Source organism: Rhinatrema bivittatum, chromosome 19, assembly GCF_901001135.1.
Source record: "Rhinatrema bivittatum chromosome 19, aRhiBiv1.1, whole genome shotgun sequence".
Lineage (NCBI taxonomy): Eukaryota > Metazoa > Chordata > Amphibia > Gymnophiona > Rhinatrematidae > Rhinatrema > Rhinatrema bivittatum.
In genome coordinates, this window is record NC_042633.1 from 22,258,249 (window position 1) to 22,268,808 (window position 10,560).

The 10,560-nt window shown below is 47.6% G+C and overlaps 1 protein-coding gene across 1 annotated transcript; it reads right to left on the reverse strand.

Annotated features, from left to right (window-relative positions):
* Positions 1-1,018: 1,018 nt before the first annotated feature.
* Positions 1,019-2,263, reverse strand: LOC115080689 (galactoside 2-alpha-L-fucosyltransferase 2-like). The gene has a single exon (XM_029585045.1). It carries the CDS (start codon positions 2,146-2,148, stop codon positions 1,195-1,197), a length of 954 nt encoding a protein of 317 aa, XP_029440905.1. The 5' UTR covers positions 2,149-2,263; the 3' UTR covers positions 1,019-1,194.
* Between the last annotated feature and the right edge of the window lie 8,297 nt (positions 2,264-10,560).

Genomic DNA, 10,560 nt, shown 5'->3' on the forward strand with positions numbered 1-10,560 from the left:
GAGTTCCAAAATTCTGAGCCTGCCACGGAAAATGAACAGTCACGTGTGATCTGAAGGCGTGCCCTTCTAGGAGGCCACGCTGTGAGGAGCGTAAAGAACAGGCTGGTTGGTAGAACTTAAAGGCTGGATTTTAAAACCCCGGCACGCATAAATCCTAGGCCTTACGCGTGCCGGGCCAATTTTCAAATGGGCCTGGCCACGTGCGTAAACCCCGGGACGTGTGTAATTGCCAGGGCTTTAAAAGGGAGCAGTCCGGGGGTGGGGCAGGGCTAGAGGCACCCGGTACGGCGGCCATTTGCCACTTTGCCAGGGAATCGCGTGCTGGCAGGGTGCCGGCACGCACAACTTGCTCCTGCTCCTTTGCAGGAGCAAAAGGTGAGTTAAAGAAATGGGGGGGGGGGGGGGCTAGGATAGGGATAGTGGGAGGGTAGGATAGGGGAAGGGAGGTTAGGGTAGGGGGTTGGAAAGTTCCTTAATTGGAGCGGACTGGGAGGGAACTGGGGAAGGCCCCGATGTGTCGCCATTCGAATTTGCTAAATTATTCCCCCACTTTATTTATTTATTTATTTATTTAAGGTTTTTTTATACCGGCATTCATGAAGCGCTCACATCATGTCGGTTTACATAAAAAACAGGGGTGCAATGAATACAAAAAAGAACATAGATAAACGTGAAGAAGAGATGCAGTTACAATTAACAAGGACTATTGAACTGGGGAGGAGGAAAATAAAGAGAGATAGAAGAAGTTAATTATATACAGGTATACAATATATACAGAATACAGTATATATATATAGCTACTGTGTAGGATATTTTGCTGGCGAGGCGTATTAGTTGGAGTTCGGGAATGCTTGCCTAAATAGCCATGTCTTGAGTCTTTTCCTAAAGGTTAGGAGGCATGGCTCATTTCTGAGGTCTGGGGGGATGGTCATCACACTTGCGCGTGATGACCTGGAATTTTATAATATGAGCACGCCAGCGCGTGCATGTTATAAAATCACACTTCCATGTACGCACATATTTTTTGAAAATCTACCACTAAGCAAGGAATTTGCCCAAGGGCAAGAGTCATCATTGATGAGCTTATATAACGTCATGCCAAGTTTATACTTGATTCATTCAGAAATATTTCCAATAAATATAACACAGTTTCTTAATTTTAGAGTATTTATAGTATGGAAGTAGTTGTTAGTCCTATGTAGATTTTGAGTTTTTTCCTGGGGGTGCCGCTTTCTTTGCCAGTTCAAGGAGAAGAGGTGATAAGTCAGCGGGGATCCCAATCCACTCTGGTAGGAAGGCAGCATCGTAATGGAAGACGTTCATGAACGGAGAGTCTGGTAGAGTGTAATTGGTGAGGTAAATGGTCTCCCCTCTAGCCAGATAGCTTGCCCAGTAGCCAAACGTGCCAATGGTCATGATGGTATGGTTGCAGTGGGCAAGAAGGGCGAAGTCCTTCCCAGGAGAGGACTCCATCCCATCCCCAGAGAAGTAGACGTCTCCTCTGGAGGTGTTAATGTTCTCCTTACACCACTGCATTCCATTGCTGGTCACCACAAAGATGGGTTCCTGATATTTATTACGGAAATAACCCATTGCCTTCTCTAGGTAGGCCTTGTCTGCAACCACCCCTTTCCATTGGTTGGGCATGATGTGGAGGTAGTCCCCCCTTCGCACGTGGACCCCGATGAAGGTGGCATTACTCCTGGTCCCTTTCACTTTCTCTAAATACTTGTTGGCCTCATCCCTGATGAAGTCATGGAAGGTGAACTCTTGGAAGATTTCCTCTTGAATGTGGTGGTAGAAGGTCCATGAGCAGGGGGTGCTGATAAGTTTCACATACTTCCCTTCAATGTGTTCATACTCCTCCGACATCCAGTCATGGAGGTTATAGTTCCTCCAAGGAATCTTATCAACCACATCCTGATGGAGCACTGGTAGGCTGATCTTGAAGATAGGGGCCAGCCAGTTGTGCATGGCCTGCAGTATGTAGGCCTTATGGCCATTGAGCTTGGCCAAGGCATACAAAGTGGCATACTCTCCCATTTGGTTGCCAAAGCGACCGACTGAGTTCGCTGTCCAAATGCCACCACTTTTCTTCTTGGTCTTATATTCCTCTTTCTTGTTATTGTCCTCTCTGGTTTGGGACATGGGGCATTTGCATAGTATGGATGAGGCATTCAGGAGTGCTCTCCTTTGTTGATGGATCCACTTATTACTGATTTGAATGATTATGGACAAGGAGAAGACAGCCAGAAAAAACAACGCAAGCATGTAACAGTTCTTTCTTGGACATTTTTAAAGCTGCAATCTTCCTCTTCACCAAGATCTGCGGATGGCCTAGGAAAGAAAAATTGAAAACATAGCTGGTCACATGACTATATAGTTACAGCCAAGATTCCAAGGAGAATATGAGGAAGAGCTAAGCAAGTCATTATCTTAAAAATGGAGCCCTCCACGCCTGAATGTCGGCCTGTCCTGAATGTGCTCTTGTTGAAAACAGGCTGTTGACCTCAGACCTGCAGAGCCAACTTAGCTGTGGAAACTTGATCCCTGTCTTCCCTGAGTGCTCCTTTTATTTCCTGGTCATCTAGAAATCCACATATACTGTGATTACTCTTTTTTCTTTTTTCAAAGTCTGTTGCGGTCTCCACCGCTTCCCCCCTATCCGCTCTGCACTGTGCTTACCTACAGTGGTGGAAACGCCGCTCCCGCGGCTCTGCCGGCCCTCCAGGGCGTCCGCCATTACCAGCTCATCTCCCTGCTGCCACGCGCGCGCGTGAGGACGCGCACTATGGACGCACAGCCGCCGGGAATTCTGGCCCCGCCCGGGCTAACGATGCCACGCCCAAGCCTGATTTAACCGGTGTTCGGTTACCGTCTCATTGCCTTGCAACGAGGGTCGCTACTGGTTAGTAGTTCTGAGTTGCGCTTCGCTTGTTCCACGTTCCTGACTTGACTTCTGCTAGTTCCTGACTCCGCTTCTGCCTGCCACCTGCCATTGACCTCAGCCTGTTCCTGACTCTGCTTCTGCCTGCCGCCTGCCATTGACCTCAGCCTGTTCCTGATTCCGCTTCTGCTCGCCGCCAGCCACCGACTATTGCCCGTGCCTGATTCCGCTCCTGCCTGCTGCCAGCTTGATCTGAGTTCGTCTGCGTTCCTGCTCGCAGGTTGCTTCATCTCACGGCACGCTACAGACTCTGTTTCTGCTCACAGTCGGTTCCAGTTCTCAGCACGCTACAGACTCCGTTCCTGCTCACAGCTTGCTTCAGCTCATAGCACGCTACAGACTCCGATCCTGCTCACAGTCTGTTCCAGTTCTCAGCACGCTACAGACTCCGTTCCTGCTCACAGCTTGCTTCTAGGGATGTGAATCGTTTTTTGACGATTTAAAATATCGTCCGATATATTTTAAATCGTCAAAAAATCGTTAGGGCCACGATACAATACCAATTCCCCCGATTTATCGTTAAAAAATCGTAAATCGGGGGAAGGGGGAGGGCAGGAAAACCGGCACACTAAAACCCCCTAAAACCCACCCCGACCCTTTAAATTAAATCCCCCACCCTCCCGAACCCCCCCCAAATGCTTTAAATTACCTGGGGATCCGGCGGTGGTCCAGAACGGCGGCGGTCCGGAACGGCCCCCTCAATAGGATCGTGTTGTCTTCAGCCGGCGCCATTTTTCAAAATGGCCGCCGCAAAATGGCGGCGGCCATAGACCAAAACGATTCGACGGAGGAGGTCGTTCCGGACCCCCGCTGGACTTTTGGCAAGTCTTGTGGGGAACCCCCTGAACGACCTCCTGCAGTCGATCTCCTGCCGGCCATTTTCCGTACGAAAACGATTCGTGGCAAGAAATCGCTCCCGGAACCCCGCTGGACTCCCAGGAAAATTTTGGCCAGCTTGGGGGGCCTCCTGACCCCCACAAGACTTGCCAAAAGTCCAGCGGGGGTCCGGAACGACCTCCTCCGTCGAATTGTTTTGGTCTATGGCCGCCGCCATTTTGCGGCAGCCATTTTGAAAAATGGCGCCGGCTGAAGACAACACGATCCTATTGAGGGGGCCGTTCCGGACCGCCGCCGTTCTGGACCACCGCCGGATCCCCAGGTAATTTAAAGCATTTGGGGGGGGTTCGGGAGGGTGGGGGATTTAATTTAAAGGGTCGGGGTGGGTTTTAGGGGGGTTTAGTGTGCCGGCTCACGATTTTAACGATTTTTCACGATAGTTTACACACGCAAACGGCAACAATACGATTCCCTCCCCCTCCCAGCTGAAATCGATCGTTAAGACGATCGAGGACACGATTCACATCTCTACTTGCTTCAGCTCATAGCATGCTACAGACTCCGATCCTGCTCACAGTCTGTTCCAGTTCTCAGCACACTACAGACTCCGTTCCTGCTCACAGCTTGCTTCAGCTCACAGCACGCTACAGACTCCGTTCCTGCTCATAGCTTGCTCCAGTCCACAGCACGCTATAGACTCTGTATCTGCTCACTATCTGCTCCAGCACACGCCGGACCCAACTAGCCCACGGACTACAGCATTCCTATTGGACTACCATATCATACTCTCTGCCCAGGCCTTCTTCTACTATAGAGACTCTCACTGTTCTCCTAAGTCCCAAGGTTCTAGGACCCTACGGGCTCCTCCTGGGGGGTTCCTGGTTCCCGGGTGAAGACCTCTGCCTGTGGCTCCGCCTCCCGACCTGCCCTATCATTGGGGTAGTTCGGCCCAAGGGTTCACTCCTGGTCTGCAGCTTCCCAGACTGCAACAAAGTCGACGATTATTTCAAAATAAATGTAAACACTACGTCAACAAGCAGTTGTTCAAATATTTCAAAGTTTCACATTTTTCAAAAACAAGATCCCATTAAACAAGATCCCATTATTTATACATTGGGTGCAACTGGTTTATAGACCTTCATACCATCCTGCGGTCTTTTGAGCATCTCTGCTCTTTGCTTGAGCCGCTTATGGGATCATCTTTAATCATAGGTCTTTTTTCACCCGTATCCACATTTTTTCTTTTTGTTTTTTCGTTTTTTTCCAAAGCAATTTTCGTTTGTATAAAATATGCTGTAAGCTATGCTGTAAGCTATTGAGATCCTCTTATCATTTCACTCTTAAAGTGATAAATTCAAGGTACTTTCCTTTCGGTGGTAACAGAGTACAGTTTGTACATTGAAAAATGTTTTATTATTAGTTTTACTTCTATGGTTTCTTCTCATTCTTGCTAGACTTGCCTTATTTATATTTTACATGCACATTGCCAGTGCTTATGCTTTTTCTTATTTTCCTCATTTGGGCCTGTTTTCCTTTTGTTGGAAAATGCCATTTTCATTAATAGCCTCTTTCACAGCACATTTATCCATGGTGACAGTCATTTTGGTCTTTTTGACCATTTTAATGTGTGAAATATGTTTAATCTGGGCTTCCAAGATTCTATTTTTAATCAATCAGAGAGAAAGGGGCGGAAATCAGTCAAAGAAAATAGGAAACTAGAAAGCTTATGGCACATGTAACAAAATGAAAAAATATATATATTTAATACAAAATTCACCTTATAACAAAAGAAACTGATTCTATTTGAAACTTTTTTTTCACATGTATTCTTCTTTTTAGAGTTAAAGCTGTGCTATAATTCATTACGCCCTCATTGTCTTTTTGTAAGCTCTCTCTTTTTGTGCAAGGAAGGAAGTTTGGAAGAGGATTGCCAAGAATGAATATGGTTTCTTGGACCTCCCCTTTTTTTATCACTGCTCAGATTTGCCTTTTCCTGTCTTTCTAAGACCACCTTCCCAATGTGATCATACAGTTCAACAGTAGATAGACTGTCTCCTGTAGATCTTGTCTATAGATTTGAAACCAGCTGTTATTCCTTATCTATTTTTTATTTATTCTGAAATTGTAATTTTTTTCTATTTTTCTTTCTGTTTTATGGTCATTTATTCTGCAAATGTTTCAGTAGGTTTGAGACCAGCTACAACTTTGTCATAGGACTAGAATAATTTGGATTCATTCTATTGCAGATTTGATTTTTATTTTTTAATTTTTCCAAATATATATATCGAAGGGAAGATTTTAAAAAAGTACGCCCGCGCGTACTTTTGTTCGCACGACCGGCGCAAACAAGAGTACGCCGGATTTTAATAGATACGCGCGTCCCGGGGCTTGTACGCGCCGCCGAGCCTATTCAACATAGGCTCGGCGTACGCAGGGGGAGCTTGGGGTAGGTTTTCGGGGGGTGCGTACCCCTTTGAAAATCTGCCCCCTAAAGTATCGCCCGGGTCACTTTTTCTCCCCAATTCTTTTTGTCTACCAATTATTTTGACAGTTGCATAGTGTTGTACAAAGATTTATTATAAAAAAAAAAAGAAAACAGCCTTCACAATAAAACCGGGACTAACCAAAAAAAAAAAAGTGAAAAGATTAATTTACATTTCATTTAATTAATCAATCTACTCAATTAATAAACGACATTAAACACAAACCTCTGTGATAATTCTCACATAGAAATGCACCAAGTCATCCTCTGACAAAAAAAAAGTTTCTTTTTTTCTTTTCTTGTATTGTGCACCAAATTTCAACTCTGATGTCAAAACTTGAAATTAGCTGAAAGAGACAGTTAGCAAAATATTTTTTTTCGAACCAGGCGCTAGATCCAAACTACCATCCAGATGTCACCTGCTTCCAGTCCGGTGGAGGGTGAAGGTCTGAAGATCTCCACCCTGACTGGTAAACAGGCCGATACAGTACAGTGCGCTCCGGTGGAGCGCACTGTTAACCCGCAATTGGACGCGCGTTTTCGATGCGCTATTTTTACCCCTTATTCAGTAAGGGGTAATAGCGCCTCGAAAATGCGTGTACAACCCCCCCGAACCTAATAGCGCCCGCAACATGCAAATGCATGTTGATGGCCCTATTACTTATTCCTGCGCGATTCAGAAAGTAAAATGTGCAGCCAAGCCGCACATTTTACTTTAAGAAATTAGCGCCTACCCAAAGTAGGTGTTAATTTCTCTCGCCACCGGGGAAGTGCACAGAAAAGCAGTAAAAACTGCTTTTCTGTGCACCCTCCGAGTTAAGATCTTTGTACCTTCCCCAGACACGGATCCCTGTTATAGGAACACTCCCCTCTATAAGATCTTTGTACCTTCCCCAGACACAGATCCCTGTTATAGGAACACTCCGCTGGGACTTAGGAGAATCCTCTGGGCCAGCAAGTACCGGATACCTGAGGTGAGGAAGAACCAGAGTCGGAGTCCGGGAGTGGAGCTGGGTCAGAAGCCAGGAGTCAGAGGTCCAAACCAAAGCCAGGGACGAAGCAGAAGACGGAGTCGTGGACGAAGCCGGGTCGGAAGCCAGAGGTCAGATGTCGATACCAAAACAAAGGGGCAGAAGCTGAAGACAGGTCAGGAGTCGAAACCAGGTCAAGCCAGAAGACAGTAGAGATGATCCAGGATCCTATGCAGCAACTACACACTCTGAACCAGAGGGAACCTCATTGCAAGGCAAAAGCTTGATAGAGCTGCAGGGTTTAAATACCCTGCAGCGTGTGACGTCATCCGGAGGCCGTCCTAGGATTTCCCGCGCTGGCCCCTTTAAGGGTCGAGCCCCCGCATGCGTGCCTAGGGGGCGAAGCCCAACGCGTCGGGTTGGCGGCGTCTCCCTCGAGCAGGGAGAGCCGCGGCAGGCTGAAGATTGGGCCTATGCGGCCGGGAAGAGCTCCGTGCGGGCCGGCCCCAAGGTAGGAGGAGGGACCGGGGCACGGCCCGGTCCCGTAACAGAGAGTCAGTGACAGAGCTGGGGACTGGAGCTGAGGCACAGGGAGATAAAGTGACTCCCCCCAGGGTTACATACAGAGAGTCAGTGACAAAGCCGGGGATTAGAGCTCAGGCAGAGGGAGATAAAGTGACTCCCCCCAGGGTTACATACAAAGAGTCAGTGACAAAGTCGGGGATTAGAGCTCAGGCAGAGGGAGATAAAATGAATCACCCAGGGTCAAACACATAGAAACACAAACAGTCAGTGACAGAGCTGAGGATTAGAGTTGAGGCACAGGGAGATAAATTGAGTCCCCCCCAGGGTCACACACAGAGAGTCAGTGACAGAGCCGGGGATTAGACCTGAGGCACAGGGAGATAAAGTGACTTCCCCCAGGGTCACACACAGAGAGTCGGTGACAGAGCCGGGGATTAGACCTGAGGCACAGGGAGATAAAGTGACTCCCCCCAGGGTCACACACAGAGAGTCGGTGACAGAGCCGGGGATTAGAGCTGAGGCACAGGGAGATAAAGTGACTCCCCCAGGGTCACACACAGAGAGTCAGTGACAGAGCTGGGGATTAGAGCTGATGCACAGGGAGACAAAGTGACTCCCCCAGGGTCACACACAGAGAGTCAGTGACAGAGCTGGGAATTAGAGCTGAGGCACAGGGAGATAAAGTGACTCCCCCAGGGTCACACACAGAGTCAGTGACAGAGCCGGGGATTAGAGCTGAGGCACAGGGAGATAAAGTGACTCCCCAGGGTCACACACAGAGTTGGTGACAGAGCCGAGGATTAGAGCTGAAGTGACTTCAGGTTCACGCAGAGAGAGTCAGTGGTGAAGTTTTGGAATCTGTTCTCTCTTTCCTCCTTTGTAGCTGTCTTTAGGGATGTGAGGCTGAGGTCAGCATCTCAAAATTTAGATAAGGAAGCTCTGCCTAGTTCTCTGTCTCCAAAGGGCTTTCTTTTGGCACATGATTGGGTGCAGCCTTCTTATGAAATTTGCTCAGATTTAGCCCATTGCCTCCTTCCCAAGCTCATCCAGGATGTGCCAGCTCCCCCCAGTGAAACACCGAACTCAGTCTTTCCTTATCCTCTGTGTGTTGCTTCTGTGACCCGGGTCCCCCACAAGGTGTCTCCCAACCAGGAACAGCACAAGAGAAGCGAGGGTTGTTTTTTTGTGGCTGGGTGTTTCCGATCTCCTCTTGGGCTCTGGAGAAGAGTGGCCCGTTTGCCCACAGGCCGATACAGTACAGTGCGCTCCGACGGACCACACTGTTAGCCGGCATTTGGACGCGCGTTTTGGACATGCTAGCTTTACCCCTGTGCACTGGGAATGTGCACAGAAAAGCAGTAAAAACTGCTTTTCTGTGCACCCTCCGATTTAATGTCATGGCAATATTAAGTCAGAGGTCCCGAAAGTTTAAAAAAGTAAAAATAAAAAAATTTGAAGTCGGCCCACGGCTTGAAAACTGGACGCTCAGTTTGCTGGCATCCGGTTTCTGAACCCATGGCTGTCAGCGGGCTCGAGAACCGATGCTGGCAAAATTGACTGTCGGCTGTCAAACCTGCCGTCCAAAAGGAGGAGGTGCTTCCTAGTGCCTCTTTTTACTGCTGGACCTAATTTTAATAACACACAGGAGAGTGGCCTATGAGACAATTACCAGTTTTTTGAGAGAGAGAGAGAGAGAGAAAGGAGAGAGCACCTAGCTGTGATGACCTCATACTAGGTAGGTATTTATACCTCTATATAAGGCCTACCTAGTAACTGGAGGTGAGGTTTAGGTATTAGTGTAGGGGTTAGGGGCCACTTTGACATTCAAAGTGTGATGTACGAACAGAACAGTGCTCTCTTTTGAAGATTTGATGACTTTTGGAGCGAGGAAACTCATCCAAGATGAGATTTGTGCAATGTTCTCTCAACCTAGCTTGATGGACTCTCTACCTGGGTAACATCAAGCTAGGTTGAGAAAACATTGCACAAATCTCATCTTTGGGTGAGTTTCCTGACTACGAGGGTCATCAAATCTTCACAAGAGAGCACTGTTCTGTTCGTACGTCTCACTTTGAATGTCAAAGTGGCCCCTAACCCCTACACCAATACCTGAACCTCACCTCCAGTTACTAGGTAGGCCTTATATAGAGGTATAAATACCTACCTAGTATGAGGTCATCACAGCTAGGTGCTCTCTCCTTTCTCTCTCTCTCTGAACTTAAAAAAGATAGCATGCTTTGCAATAAACTGCCTATTACCCTAAAACACACTCCTTTTCCTCTCAGATTGTAAGCCCTGAGGATAGAGAGAGCTTTTAAAGACCTTGTATTTTAATGAAACTATGAATAACATTATTGTTTTATACTAATGGTATTGTTTTTAAGAATTCTTATGTTGCTGCTTGTCATCATATGTTTGTGAATAATCTGCAATGTAATCTGCCTTGAAGCACATTGTGAGTAATGGCAGAAGAAAAGCAGTTGAAATAAATAAATAACTACCTACAGTACCCGAGGGGCAGACCCTCCCGGTGTGGCCACTAGATGCCGCTGTCCGTGTCCTCAACCCCTTTAACCTAGGAGCTATCCATACCCCTTGGTCCCTCCCACCAGGAGGTTCTGGATTGGATGCCTCAGTGCTATTTAGCGCAGCCATCTCATTACACCGGTGGCTTCAGTCTGAGATTAAGGCTGTACGTCTCCGCACTCTGCTGGGGCCTCCCGGCCTTGCCCTAAGGGGTTTCTTTCAGAGGGGCTACCTCACTGGGCACTCCCTGCTCAAGAGTCCTTCTTACTTTG

Bases quoted from the DNA above. Each gene is read 5' to 3' on its own strand.
- LOC115080689 (XM_029585045.1), bottom strand. From the start codon at position 2,148: ATGTCCCAAACCAGAGAGGACAATAACAAGAAAGAGGAATATAAGACC.